Source organism: Dacryopinax primogenitus (genome assembly GCF_000292625.1).
Source record: "Dacryopinax primogenitus strain DJM-731 SS1 chromosome Unknown DACRYscaffold_7, whole genome shotgun sequence".
Taxonomy (NCBI): Eukaryota; Fungi; Basidiomycota; class Dacrymycetes; order Dacrymycetales; family Dacrymycetaceae; genus Dacryopinax; species Dacryopinax primogenitus.
In genome coordinates, this window is record NW_024467204.1 from 286,716 (window position 1) to 300,951 (window position 14,236).

At 52.3% G+C, this 14,236-nt stretch overlaps 4 protein-coding genes across 4 annotated transcripts; 2 read left to right on the forward strand and 2 right to left on the reverse strand.

Moving 5' to 3' along the window:
• Window positions 1–453: 453 nt before the first annotated feature.
• DACRYDRAFT_21658 (uncharacterized protein) lies at window positions 454–4,376 on the forward strand. The gene is made up of 5 exons (XM_040772487.1): window positions 454–589; window positions 656–1,252; window positions 1,310–2,201; window positions 2,253–3,363; window positions 3,415–4,376. The coding sequence occupies exons 1-5, from the start codon at window positions 491–493 to the stop codon at window positions 3,896–3,898; spliced, it is 3,183 nt and encodes a 1,060-aa protein (XP_040629501.1). The 5' UTR covers window positions 454–490; the 3' UTR covers window positions 3,899–4,376.
• Window positions 4,377–5,150: 774 nt separating this feature from the next.
• Window positions 5,151–6,136, reverse strand: DACRYDRAFT_99693 (uncharacterized protein; the record flags this gene model as incomplete). Its single annotated transcript, XM_040777614.1, has 6 exons — window positions 5,151–5,308; window positions 5,363–5,475; window positions 5,526–5,675; window positions 5,727–5,792; window positions 5,839–5,948; window positions 6,002–6,136. The coding sequence occupies 6 exons, from the start codon at window positions 6,134–6,136 to the stop codon at window positions 5,157–5,159; spliced, it is 726 nt and encodes a 241-aa protein (XP_040629502.1). The 3' UTR covers window positions 5,151–5,156.
• A 2,742-nt stretch (window positions 6,137–8,878) lies between these two features.
• Window positions 8,879–10,567, reverse strand: DACRYDRAFT_65758 (catalytic subunit of type 1 serine/threonine protein phosphatase). The gene is made up of 6 exons (XM_040775794.1): window positions 10,435–10,567; window positions 10,123–10,254; window positions 9,832–10,062; window positions 9,602–9,778; window positions 9,259–9,545; window positions 8,879–9,210 (listed from the first exon to the last, which is right to left on the reverse strand). The coding sequence occupies exons 1-6, from the start codon at window positions 10,496–10,498 to the stop codon at window positions 9,076–9,078; spliced, it is 1,026 nt and encodes a 341-aa protein (XP_040629503.1). The 5' UTR covers window positions 10,499–10,567; the 3' UTR covers window positions 8,879–9,075.
• A 668-nt stretch (window positions 10,568–11,235) lies between these two features.
• DACRYDRAFT_65762 (FabD/lysophospholipase-like protein) lies at window positions 11,236–13,953 on the forward strand. The gene is made up of 10 exons (XM_040775795.1): window positions 11,236–11,594; window positions 11,650–11,826; window positions 11,877–11,974; window positions 12,023–12,313; window positions 12,368–12,443; window positions 12,493–12,657; window positions 12,707–13,402; window positions 13,457–13,541; window positions 13,597–13,631; window positions 13,688–13,953. Exons 1-10 carry the CDS (start codon window positions 11,410–11,412, stop codon window positions 13,857–13,859), a joined length of 1,980 nt encoding a protein of 659 aa, XP_040629504.1. The 5' UTR covers window positions 11,236–11,409; the 3' UTR covers window positions 13,860–13,953.
• Window positions 13,954–14,236: the final 283 nt, after the last annotated feature.

Genomic DNA, 14,236 nt, shown 5'->3' on the forward strand with positions numbered 1-14,236 from the left:
CGCGCGCCACACCAGACAGAACCTGGGGACTCGTAAGGTCGCAACCGTCATCTCGCAGATATCCCATGAAAATCTCAAATTAACTTCGGTTTTGTGGAAGGCATCAGGCCATCTACTGGCTGTGACTATGCCTAATGGACCGAACATCGATAACTATCGCCCAGTTGTATAGGGAGTCATCAAGCTAAATGAGCAGGTGCCAAACTTTTCGTGTAGATCACTTTAAGCGCCACTGGGAGAGTGGGAGGATGTTAGCCACAGGAGTGTCGCGCTTTACGTGCAGCCTTTCGGTAAAGAACCACGCAAAGTACTGGAGTTGTGGTCGTTCGTGAGGGAAAGGGTGACTCCCACCGGACGCAGCCGCGTCAGCGCACGTGAGATAGTGGCGTTATCCGCAGTATGATTAGTCGCTCGTTGCCACCCCCTATAACAGCGCACGTCCATCTCTAACTTGGACGACCGTTATTTACTTTACTGTTCAACTACAAACATGCCTTATACTATAAAGGCAAGTTACTACGGGCAGATGAGGAAGCTCAAGCCTCTGGATAGGGAGGGCATGCCCAACTGGGACGAGATCTCCAGCGAGGTATGCTCTTATCTCTCGCCGCTTTACCTACCTCATCATCATAACTGATTGTCCTTGCTGTTGTAGGTCCGGCGCGTGTTCTCTTGTGCAGATAATATAGGCTTCGCGGATATCGCATTCGTCGATGGTGGGAATCCTGCCTCACTCGACTGGGGGACGACCATTCGCAATGAACTCGACTGGCTTTACTTCCTCCGAAACAGAGTTTGGACAAGAAACGACATCCCGCACAACGCAGTATTCAAGGTGCAAGTCATTGATTGTTCGCAAACGAACGGTGCTAAGCAGGAGAGTCTCCTCGATGAGATCCACAATTACCGCAGCCCTGCTACCGCCACTGTCACCGCGGCGCCTGCGCCGGCATCTGTGCGCAGCGACACATCCCACAAGACCGAGTCGTGCTGCTCGGTGTCGAAGGCAAAGCGTGATATGGCTGAGCTGCTGAAGAAATTCACGTCCGACTTCGAGAATCTCACTGTCGACTTCAAGGAGGGGGCAAACGATGACTCGCATGAAGAGGAAAAGGTACCTTCGCCACCTGCCAAGAGTGCCCCGCTGCCAAACCAAACCCAGCTTTCGCCTGTGGTGATCATCTGCGATGGATGTGATTGCCATGTCACCGGAAAGCGCTATAAATGCGAGACGTGTCCAGATTTTGACTTCGTGAGTCATCTCTCGTTTGTGGCACGCGCAGCAGTAACGCTTACGTGGCCATTGCAGTGCGAAGAATGCTATAACTTAAACACAACGCGCTTCGGCACGTACGGTCACCCACATACATTCAAGGTTGCTTCTCTCGATATGGGAGCAGTATGGTCCGCGCCTGCGGCCCAGTCCGCACCCGCGCCGCAGCCCGAACTCAAGTCCGCAGAAGAACCCGTGCACGGAGCGTTTTGCAACTCGTGCTTCCGTGGTATTACTGGTACTAGATACAAGTGTACCAATTGCCTGGACTACGACCTCTGCAGTTCCTGCATCCTTCAACGCACTATTGTCCATCGGCCCGGTCACATCTTCGTCAACCTCCGCGAACCCGGCGAGGTCTTCACGTGGAACATGGAGCACGAAGAGAATATGCCGGATATTATACGCGCATTTAATGACGACCCGCCTGCCGGGTTTGAGTTCACACTCCATCCTGCGACATGCGATATCTGCAATTCGGGTATCGCGGGTGTGAGGTACAAGTGCCTCGACTGCCCAGACTATGATCTCTGCAGCGGGTGTCTCTTCCATCGCAAGGAGCTTCACGACCCCGGTCATCATTTCCTGTTGATCGATCGCCCTACCAATGTAGTCAAGCACCTCGTTTCCGATGGTGTAGAGGAGCGCCAGCATCGTCATCATCATGATCACCATGACGGACACAGGCACTCACACGAGCATACGCATGACGGAGAGACCCGCGAAAGACGGCGTCATCACCGTCATCGACATGCGGCACGGGGCCCAGAGCCCGTTCCCGCCAACGCCCCGGTCCCCGAGCCCATTCCAGTGTTTGCGCCCTCTGCGCCTGCCCATGGGGTTGGTGCCCGCTCTACTCACCCCGCCAACTGCAACATGTGTTCCTCTCAGATTGTTGGTGTGAGGTATAAGTGCATTGACTGCCCTGGTATGTTTGTCACTCTATTTTAATATATCTTTATTGATATCTCGATCACAGATTATGATACTTGCGAGAGCTGCTTCGCCATCACTGAAGAACAGCACCCCGAGCACTCCTTCATCCGTATCTCAAACCCAGCTGATTTCATCCGCCGCTCCGGTGCTTCAACCCGTCGCATGCCGTCCCATAACGCGACTTGCAATGCCTGCAACGAGCGCATTCCGTCCTCCGGCCCGAGATACAAATGCACGCACCCCTCGTGCCCTGACTTCGACCTCTGCCCAGATTGTGAGGCACTTCCTATTCCCGTGCACCCAGTTGAGCATGCCTTGCTCAAGTTGCGCGTACCTGCCTCTATGATCGAGCCCCGCGAAGTCCTCAAGAATGAGGCGCAGGAGGCGCCAGCCGAGTACCCTGCGTGGTGTGACAATTGCGGTGGCAAGATCGTTGGCGTGCGCTACAAGTGTGCCGAATGTGACGACTTTGACCTCTGCGCGGCATGTGAGAGCCTCCCTACGGCTCATAACAAGGCCCATGTGTTGCTCAAAATGAAGAAGCCTGTGTACACCCGTGCGAGGCCAGACATGAGGTCTCCTCGACCTAGGGCGTCGAATAACCCTTTCATTTCGCCTAAAGAAACTGCTACTGCTACACCCGAAGTTCTTCCGTCCCTTGGCTCAGAGCCCGTCTTGCCTCAAACCGAATCGTCTGTTGTCTCGGATCAGCTGGCAAAGAATATGACCCAGCGTCCTGCTGCCCCTATCACTATCGATGCGCTGCTCAGCCATCCTATGACCTCCATTCCTCCCATTGTTGATATCAACAACAAGCCGTTCAAGCCGACCCTTGAGGAGTCGTCCGAGCTGCACGGCATTTTTGTCGAAGACCTATCCATTCCCGACGGTCACCAGCTCCCACCCAACAGTCGCTTCATCAAGCGCTGGCGTCTGTTTAACCCCGGCTCGGAGGCTTGGCCCGCTGACACCGCGCTGGCCTTCACGGGTGGTGCTCTTATGGGCGCTCCCCTGAGTGTTTCTGTTGGGGCTGTTCCCGTCAAAAAGGACAAAGTCGTTGAGGTTGCGATGCAGGCTGTGAGCTTAGGCAAGCAGGTTGGATTTTGGAGCCTGAGTCAGGGTGGAAAGCTATTTGGGGATAGGCTTTGGGTTGAGTGCGTATACGTTCCTGCATGTCCATCACAGATTACTGACATATACTGCAGCATTGAGGTTATCAACGTCACGAACACATCTATGCAAGCGTCTACGGTTGCCCGCGAGGGTTCTGCATCGTCGTCTCTCGCGTCTTCTGTCGTCGTCATGCCCGCTGCTCCGTCTGTTGCTGGATCTGCAGCTGATGCTGATGCGCCCGCGCCCACATCACCCCTCTCCGAGACCCGACCTGCCGAGCCTCAAGCTGATAGCGATGTCGAAGAGTCCAGCCATGGTCTGTCCTCCAATGTTTCCGTTGTTTCCTTGAGTGAAGGTGACTCTGATGACGAAGATTGGAACGATGCAGCCTTGGCTGCCGGCCGATCTACTGGTGTCCACCCGCCCGAGATGGACGACGGTTGGGCGGAAGTCGCCAATGCCCTGGAGCGGGATGCTCATCGTGCTTCCGCTGATGCGCAGGCCGACCGGGAAGATGCAGTCCTTAGGGACAGGAACGGCTACGTGCTAGTATTTGATGAGTCGGATGAGGAGTAACCAGCAAACCATCCCAAGGAGTCACGCTCACAGGTTCAATGTATTCTCTGTACTATGATAGCCCAAAAAATATGACAATGTGATTGAGCCCATGATACAATTGCGGTATCGTCTGATGGCCGAATTAGCTTGCCGGTCCACAACTTGCTTGCTGTGCTTGAGAGACCGGATTCCCACACAATGAAGCGCCCTGTGGTCGGTCGATGCCAGCCCGGTCGGTCAATAGCTTCCCGTGTGCGGCCAATAGATTACCGAGGACTTCCATCATTCCTGGCGTTCCGATACAATCCTATTTGTGACCTAAACCCATTGTCAGCTGAATCAGCATCAGTAAGCTTACGTCCCGAAGACATGGTACGAGGAATGAACAGGGAGGAGAAGAAAACCGCTCAGATTGCAAACTAACATAACCCTCATGCAGCGGCACACGTGCGCCAAGTTCATGCATGAAGAACCTTTGGCAAGCACCAGGCGGATGTTCCACTGAAGGTGGGACGCCCTGCACCAGCTCTTTGCCCGGCTCGGCCCTGCATCCAAGCTCGGCAACCGCTATCGGGAGATAAGATTAGAGCATCATCATTGCGAAATTGCGAAGGAAGGGTACCCCGGAGAAGGTGCTAAAAAGGACGAAGACGCACCTTAGACCAACAATAGATCGCCCGCCAGTCGCCAAACACACAAGAGAATAAGGGAAGTATACATAGCAGTAGACCCATCAAGATGGCATGGACCGCCCTGTAGGGCGTCGTGAGAGCGCCCATCCGGATTTGGTTCCTGATCGACTTTGATGGGGTACTCGGGAAGCATATCAGTTTCGTCCACACACGTAATTACACGTAAACGAAGCAATTTTGTGGCGCTCATCGAGGCGACTGGGAGTATAACGACAAAGAGGGGGTTGAGACCGGGCTTCGTCAACCCTGGATAGTCAAAAAAGGAGTAGACTTTGGCTGAGTTCACCGAGAATATCCAGTCTTTGCACGCTTCCGGTTCTTGGGTCGAAAACAATCGATATTCAGATAGAACATACGGACTGATGTCCAACTCTACTAGCATGATGGACAGCGCTTCTGCAACACACATGGCTAACGCAATATGGTGTATTAGGGAAATCAGACTTGAGGAAAATAGCTACACTCCAATACGCAGAACAATCACACCTTTCCACGGGCATTTTGCAGGGATTGCCTAATCAAATGTATCCTGACAATATCGAGCTGAAGAACAGTTCCGCGGAAGGTACAACACGAATGTGCATCTACACCTCGGAGTATGCCAGACTCATGGGAGGAAGCTTGATCCACTTGAATGTCACTGTTGGCGAGTAGAAGCCAGCCAGGGCGGCATAGTAGGCACCTGCGGCAGCGCAGAGACCGAATACGCCACCTGCAACAGCCAGACTTTGTATACCTGAACAAGAAGTTGAGCATGACGAGATAACCGATACGCAGTGAATAGGTCTACCAGTAAAACTGTTTGCGGCGAGCAAAGTCAGTGCAACTACTGTGGTGCCAAAAGTCCAAACGACAGGTGCCGAGGAGCGAAGGCATCCAATAAGGAAGAGGAGGGTGATAACGCTGCAACGAGTCAGCGACCTTCCTTTCTCGCATATAATTTCAGGACTCACTCCCAAATCAGGAGATAGATACCAACAGCTTGCTCGAAGTCAGGGCTAAGAACCCCATTGGCGTCGGTATACAGAGCTTGAACGCCAACGCCGGGCAGGTACAAAGCACCATATGACATGTTAAACCCACCGTAGGTGGCGAAAACGGTTCTAAGCAATCGTCAATATGCGCAGCGCTGACACGGTCAAAGAGTTGCTTACGCTCCGAAGGTATTGCCAAGGAACATCTCCCACATCCCGACCAGCGTTTGCATGATGCCGCCATAGCTAAACACCTTGAGGGAATGGCACACCAGAGTTTCTGCGTACTCACAACATAGCGAAGAGAAGAACCAGAGACCCATTGTGGATCCCGCGGGCGTTAATGTTGAAGAGAGAGGCGGCCAAGAAGACAGTGCCGTATGCAAGCAATCCTAATGGTGCCTAATTGATAGACATGTAAGAATACAGCCCTATTGCCGTTGAAGTCTACATACCGGGTTGCCATATTGACGATGATACACAGGCATAGTTGGCTGGCTGGCATCTGCAGCATGGCCACCCGGGGTGTGGGGCTCATAGCTGCCCTCGGAATCGTCAGTATTGATCTTCAGATTCTTTTCTTGAGACATCGTTAAGTCGTCTGGGGAAATGGAATAGGGGGACGGGGAAGCGGCGTGAAGGCGAGAGGGGGAGAAGGGAAGTTGGGGGGGTGGGGGGGGGGGTTGAAAGTAACACCAGCTCAGTGGCAGACAGGCACCGAAGGTATCCCTTTTATTGAGCAGGACGGAGAGAGTCTAATTCACAAGCACCGGGTGGAAGATGGCGACACCAATGTGCTTGCGGACTAGACTCGGTAATGACAATGACAGCTTGACCGATCTATCAGTTCACGCGGGGCTACCATGCCGTGGGTTGCGGAGCACAGGGTGGGTTGGGACATCTTCGCTTGAACAGGTTAGATGGCAAGATTGAAATCCAGGGTTGCCACAGAGGTGCCCGCGTAGGGGGTCGGGGGTTGGAGAAGTCAGGAACACGACAGCATTATCGGTAGATCCCAGCCGCGCAGCATTCCGGGTATGAATACATCCACGCAGAAGGCAGTACTCGAGGTGGCGCCTTATTCGTAGTTGCATGATTGGCTTCTTCCTGCTATCTTGATGAATTTCGGTCTTCCACGTCGCAGTTTGTCGCAAGACATTGAGGTGTCGACCATGCCATAAGGGGGTTGCAGGTCAGAAGTCACTAAGGCCACCATACTGGCATCAGCCTGTATCCATAGCGCATGAGATAGCAGCCTGAGCCATCATCAGCGCGAACGACCCTGGAAGCCCTTGGAATGGATGGGTTCGGTGTCCTTCGTCGAGACTTCATCCATGGAGCACTGTCTGACCTCCAAAGCAGGACAAACGTCGGAAGACCGCACTTGGACCTCCGCGAGTAAGCATTGCTACAACAGGGAAGCATGGCCGACGTCCCGGATAAGTCAACTGCCCAGTCTTGAGGGACCGGGGATAAGATTGGCGAAAGCAAGCTCGCACATTACGTACAGCATCGTCAGCATCCTGCTTAGTCCGGGTCGTCAAAGGCCTTCCTTTGTACGTAAAAGCCGGTGACGATGTTATTGTCTTCTGTTTTTAATTATATCAGCCGCCATAGGACGAGACTGCCAGCAGATGCCATTCTGTTGCCTAGGTGCAAATTCCAGTCAGTGCAGATAGTTTCAGGACACGTTTCTTGCCAGTCAACCTGCATCCCTGACGCGTCAACGATTTTTCTGCATAGCATTTGGCAAGTAGTTACATGTACCTCTGAATGCCAAGAGAGCAGCGTAGTACCTGCGACCAGTGCGAGAGGAGTCTTACAGAGGATGAAGGCTTCAATTCAACGTCCGCGTCAAAGTCCGCGGATCCGGAGCACACATACCTCTGCATTCCGGAAGCCCGTGCCAACTGCCGTTCTTCCTCTATCCAACTCCCTTCCTTCCCGGTAGATGGCACGAAACAAGGTTGACCCGTCCTCAGTAGAATCCTCGGACAGATAATACGGCTCATCCTCGCCCTTGGAGAACGTCTCACTTGTGAAACTGCTCTACATCCATTAGGCAGACGTTTATTCCGTAGTGTGCTATGTGATGCTGGCAGCTTAGGCGCAAATCTCGCTGAAGGGGGCAGGGACCATCGATATACTCACCACAACGCGGCAAGCCTATTGGGCTTTCAATGAGGTATTTCCTCCGATACCCCGTTTTCGGAAACAAAATACCTTCTTCAAGGGATCACGGCGTTAGTAGCTTAGAAGCTGTGCTGAAAACCCCCAAGGGAGAAATGGGTCACCTAGGGGTCCTGGCCTCTGCTTGACAGAGTTAGCTCTTAATTCACTTACAAAACTACAAAAAAAAAGAAAATCAAAGAAAAAAATCAATAGATATAAAAAATAAGACATATAGAGAGTCTTCTTTCGATTTTTTACAGAGTGTATTCTCAGATAAATGAGCATGCTTAGAAATTGGACCCCTGAGCTACCTCAGGGATTTTAGATGGGCCTCTCCTGGGCAGGGCTTCTCTACAGGCTTCTCAGCTGCTAACGCCGTGAACCCTTAAAGAAGACGGGGCATTTGGGGAAAATGCGTCCGGAGGGGCATAACAGGTATTTTGTTTCCGAAAACGGGGCATCGGAGGAAATACCTCGGCTTTCAATATTGTTGTGCTGCAACTGCTTCCGACGTGCATCAGGATCAAACTGGCAGCCACGACACGGCCAAATAGTCTGCGAAGCTTATCTGCCAATGGACAGCAGATAAATGTGCGGCACGATATGTCCATGAGATAGCTTCACTAATGGATCCGAGTTGGTGTGCTGGGAGGTGATTGATGCGAAGAGCCCATAAGGTCGCCAGCAAGTTCATCGAAATACATACGTTGCGAGGGATGGGAGCGCAGGTATGGTGGAAAGTGGGGCCTCAGGTGTCGTTATACCGATTTATCAGCTTTATACTCCATTAGAGCGGGAGAAAATAAGCGCGAAAAGAATCAGACGTAATTCATGTGACGATATACTGCGGCTGCATTTTATCAGCCATCCGTGGGACAAGCGTGAAACAGACTTGTCATGAATTTGATGTCACCATACTACTTGAGTGGACTTGCGATGGCGTGGAACTGGTGGAACAACCATACTTGATGTGTACCGTGAAGCACGAGGGTCATCAACGGAATAAAACCTGGAAACTGGAGAAAGAGTAACGGCGGCAGGGATAGCAGTCGCGAAACATCGTCTGCGATCCCTCGCAAGAAAAAGGACCAAAGTGGGAAGCGGAACTCGGGAGGGTCAATATCTGGAATGAAAAGGGGGAAGTCTCAGGAATGGGATGGGGAATGTTGGTTGTGATGAAGTGGAACGTGCAAGCACGCCTTGATGGACCCTCCAGTGTCCATGCGATTGCAAAACTCGTGTCGTATGCTTCGCCTGTTACTGTACACCTGATTGAGAACCTTGAAATCAGGAGGTGTTCTCCATAGACGGCTGAACGACCACGTTGGTATTGAAGGTGCGGTTGAACATCCTCGGTTTACCGCGAACCGCCGTACGAGCCGAAATTGTCTCCATATGGGCTTTGAGAGTCCGCAAAACGGGTAGCCTTGCCTTTCTTCTTCATGGTACTGGTACTTGACCTTCCGGGTTTCTTCTCCGCCGGTTTAAGAATCTACCACATGATTGAGCTTCTGGAATGAAAGACCATAAAACGCCTTACCTGGAATGAGCACAGGAGACTTTCGTCCACGCTCATCATCGCCCCAGCATTGTCGAATTCTCCACAGTAGTTCGGAGCGGAGAAGAGAGTTACGAGCTGTCTCTTGGCGAAGAACTCGTACCCGTCCTCGACGACCTGGTGGGCTCTCACGATGAGCTGCAGGTCGTGTTTGTCCAAGAACCTTGTGACGATGTCTGGGCCAAACGTGTACGAAACACCGCGATCGTTAGCCCCCCATCCGGTGACGTCCTTATCCGGGTCGGCCCAAAGGAGGTCGCACAGTAGTCCTGTTGGGAGACGAAGTGAGACAGGAGAACGAGGTCACGTGCCGAAGTAAACATACCTTCGTCTGGGAGATCCGTAGGCCGCATCACTCGCCGCACCTGGTCCATGCTCTGCAAGTCCGGGCTGAGCCCACCATGCATGCAAAAGATCTTATCGTCGATGATGGCGGCGATGGGTAGACAATTAAAGCAATCGGTGAATATCTTCCACAGCTTGATGTTGTAGCGGCGCTTGCCTAGCACAGCAAATCCAGCCTGATTGACGGACGTGCGGACGAAATAAACTCACATTCATCATAGAACCCGTAAATGCGATTGGTGCTCGCCGCCTCGTGATTGCCACGAATCAGGAAGAAGTTCTCTGGATATTTGATCTTGTACGCGAAAAGCAGACAGATGGTCTCCAGGCTCTGCTTGCCGCGGTCTACGTAGTCGCCCAGGAACAGGTAATTCGCCTCGGGGGGGAAACCACCGTACTCGAACAGACGCAGTAAGTCGTAGTACTGGCCGTGTATGTCCCCTACATAGAGGTGTTTATGAGTTCATGTTTCAGTCAAGTGGTTTATTGTGGGCGACATACCACATATCTTGATTGGAGCTTCGAGCTCCAATAAGATGGGTTGTGCGACGAAGATTTCGCGCACTTTAGCGCATAAGTGTTTAATCTCGTATTCGTGCAGGTTTACAATTCGTCCCGGTCTGTTACCTCGCACTTAATGTGCGAGGAAAAGGCGATGTCAGCTGCTGACTCAGACGGCAGCGATGACGAACGCCAAGATTAACTCTACACAATAGCAAACGCCGCCAACACCAGTAGTTCTATATCAACACCTCCAACCCAACTCCACACATGGAAGGTACTACTATGTAGATAAGGACACGTATAACACACCTTCCAACAGTCGGTCGATGACCGAATCGATATTGACCTCCTTCTGAACGTCGTTGAGGTTCATTGAACGATCAGGTGGAGGATTCCAGCAGTATGGAAAGGGTGAGATGGAAGGGCAAGGCGGAGAGGAAGTAATAGCAGGAGAAAGTGGGAGGGGGGAAGACGTGGGCGGGGAATGTTTGGCCTTGTGTGTGAACGCGCGGTGCTCGCTCTATATAACCCCATGAGCGGATGCTGATAGAATTGAAGTGAAGATTTGGAGGTTCTCCCAAAATGGAAGGTGATTCGGGCCAGACCCCTTGGGATCACCTGTGTCTCGTGGGAAAAGGCCCTAACTTGAGGGTCCGGCGACATGGGCCGTCCCCTCATACTAGACCGGTCTAGTATGAGGGGACGGTGCATGTCGCCAGACCCTCAAGTTAGAGTCTGGAGTCAGGAGAAAGCAGTGCTTGGGATAAGATTAAGCACATAGCCCGGCATCACCACCACCGTGGAAATACTGCGTGGATCGTATGGAACCACCGCCTCCTATTGACCGATAACGAGGGGGCGAAGACGATGAGCTCGACGGAAAACGGCGTTGAACACCCCGTTACCGCCCGCAGTAAAATAGGCTCGTACACGTGCGTATGCTCCGGAAATAGCAATTAACATGTGAGACTTGCCTCATAATTGTCGCAGGGTTGATCCCTAACGCCAAGCAATTCAATTCCAGGCACCGTCTTATACCTCCTCCCCCACAAGCAACGAGAACCATATACCCCCTCCTCCCCTTTGTACCTACCCAATATGTGTGAACATGGAATAACTGAAGAACATACCGGCCTTCGCCCTGAGGATCACTGGACGTGCGAGGAAGAGACGCGTTTTCACCAAGCCGCGGGCACGGTCGTGACTAATGAGGACGAACATCATGCCGTCGTCACGAATGGGGAAAACGAAGGAGAGACGGAGCAAGTCCTATTTGACAGGTCGATGCCGAATCACGAGGAAGAGAAGAAGGGAATACATTCCATGAAAGATCTTGGCCATGCCCTGAAGGACTCTATCAAGCATGCCACACACAAGATGCACGACATACTGATGGTGCATGCCGACCAGCGACACGACGATAGGGACTACCACCTCTATCCGGAGCTTGAATGGGATGCCGAATTGAGGTGAGCTATAAACGCCTCCATAACTGGGACCGGGAATCTGATAAAGCGCCCGCAGACGAAACAATGCGCTTCACCTCGAAGAGTGGCAGTTCGTGGTTGATCGACGCGCACGGATCGCCCAGTCTGGCGTGCTAGCCAAGTTCCTTGGTCTTCCTCCTGACGAGGACATACATCCAGATGACGTACCGATTATCGGTGTTGGAGGCAGTGGAGGAGGGTACCGGGCTTGCTTGTATGTACAGGACTTCCGCAGGAGTTTGTTTGGCTCACGATTTACCACAGCGGTCTTCTCTCCGCTTTCACCGCTTTCAAGGAGGAGGGTTTGTGGGATTTGTTCACATATGTTGCAGGTGTAAGCGGCTCTTGCTGGTCTTTGGGAGGTGCGTAAATACAAGCCCTTACTTGTCACCCTCTAACTTGGCCTTCAGCATACTACACCTTCGCAAACCGAGATGCTCACAACGCGTTGAACCACTTTATGGCGAACTCCCATAGCCATCCTATCTCTGCGACCGCTTTCAACCACGTGATGAACAGTCCTCATGGAGCTGACTTTTTGTTTGGTCCACTCCTTGCGAAACTGAAGACTGGTGTCGCTCCGGTGATCCTCGATATGTACTCCACCGTCGTACACAGTTACATGTTCCTGCCCATCCACATAAAGGAACGCGGTGAGGGAGAGCCTATGCTGAGGAAGGAATGGTTCCAGTGGTCTAAGGGTGCGTGAACACCTACCTTTTCCACAGAGCTCGTAGCTAAGAGAAAAAATCCAGTCTGGGAGCGATCTGGTATCAAGGCGGCCGAGGAGCCATTCCCGATATTGACTGCGGTTCGCCACGAGCGTCCCTGGTAAGTTGAACAACATCCTTGGAGTGCATATATGCTTATACAAGGATAGGCGTGATTGGAAGAGCAAGGAGGAGCCCTGGGAGGATAACAATCACACGAGCAAGGAACACCAGGAGGCCCAGGATGCATGGTGGCAGTGGTTTGAGATCACCCCGCTGGAAATTGGCAGTGATGAACTCGAGGGATGGGTGCCCACCTGGGCATTTGGACGGAAGTATGTTGTGCACTGTACCCCCTTGATATTATCGCTTACGTGAACTCAGGTTCGATAAGGGCCTGAGCAAGATGCGCATGCCAGAACAGTCTCTGGCCATGATCTTGGGTTTGTCAACTTCAGCGCCAGCCGGCCCGCTGTCAAGCTACCTTGGCACGATTTACCGAAACTTGCCGAAAGGACCATTTGGAGCGATGATGCGCGGCATTACGAAGGAGATCGAGCGCTTTGCCCCACACCACGTCGAGAGGTTTGGTGAACACCATCCTATCCATGCGTGTAACGAAGCGAACCCGTTTTTCGGTGCGGAGAGGGAACCGAACCGTGGACAGGGCTTTGAGAACTCTCCTCGGCTGCATCTCATCGATGCTGGTATGGGTAACAACATGCCCACATACTCATTCATTCACCCGAACCGAGACGTCGATGTTATCCTCAACTTTGATTACTCGTCCGACGTCCAGAAGGACGCAGCGTTGCAGCGGATGGAGGACTTCGGCAACGATAAGGGCTTGAAGTTCGAACCACGAGCACAGCTACCCAAGCTTCCACCTCCACCTATTACGGACGAGGAAGGCAAACCCCAACCTTGGACTGAGGAGAGCATTGCCGAAACTTTTGCAGGACGGTATGCTCAAGTCATCGACGGAACGCACCAGTACAACCACGGAGAAGAAGTTCTACCCGAAGGTTTCCATTTCCATTCGCAGGAAATGCCGGGCGGTCCTGTTCTCTACAACAACCGGTGAGTGGGATTGTCCGCGGCTATATGCGCATGACTCATAACTTCTTCCTCTAGTCATCAACCGCAGGCTAGGCGCAACGTGACTATGGTTTATATGCCGCTGCTTCCCAACAAAGTCCAGCCATCATACGACCCCGCGGTAAGTTCCGACTCCCGCCGGTGAAAGTATTGCTGACTCTCGTCGGGATTGATAGACTGCTCCGTGGTCTAGTTCTTATAACCTCGTGTGGTTAGTCCCGCAATATATGCGCGTTGTTCTCGAGAAGAAGCTGACTTTGCTTGTAGGACTCCTGAGCAAATTCAGACATTGGAAAAGACGCAGAAACAGAACATCTACGACTCTATGGATACTATCAAGGCAGTTATCAGGGAGGCATACGAGAATCGGAAGAAGTACCGTCTCTCTGGAGAAAAGGTCTTCACTCCGGCGACGCATCCTCCGATTCCCGGCGCCTGATCTTTTCCCGCGAACAAATCGAGTAATTTGGCAGAAAGCTTTCACTCTAATGTCACATTTAGCACACGGTGCACATCTTTACTAACGACCTAAAGGGCCTTAAATATTATCACTAGCTTTGTTGTTGTCAATCTTTGCAGTCTTTGTGAGCCTTCCCAATTGCTTTCCCGGGGATGTGAAGGATCGGCGGAGAAAGATGAAATCTCACGTGCTGCCCCGTGATGTGGCGACAGAGTGCGAGCCGCGAACCCTGTGATATGTGGGGAAATGCCTCCGATCATCGCACATTACTCTTCACAATTCCGCATTTGGGAGGGAAGGACCGAACTGTGTGCGAGACCTTGAGCTATAAGAATGGACTCACCATCGGCATACCG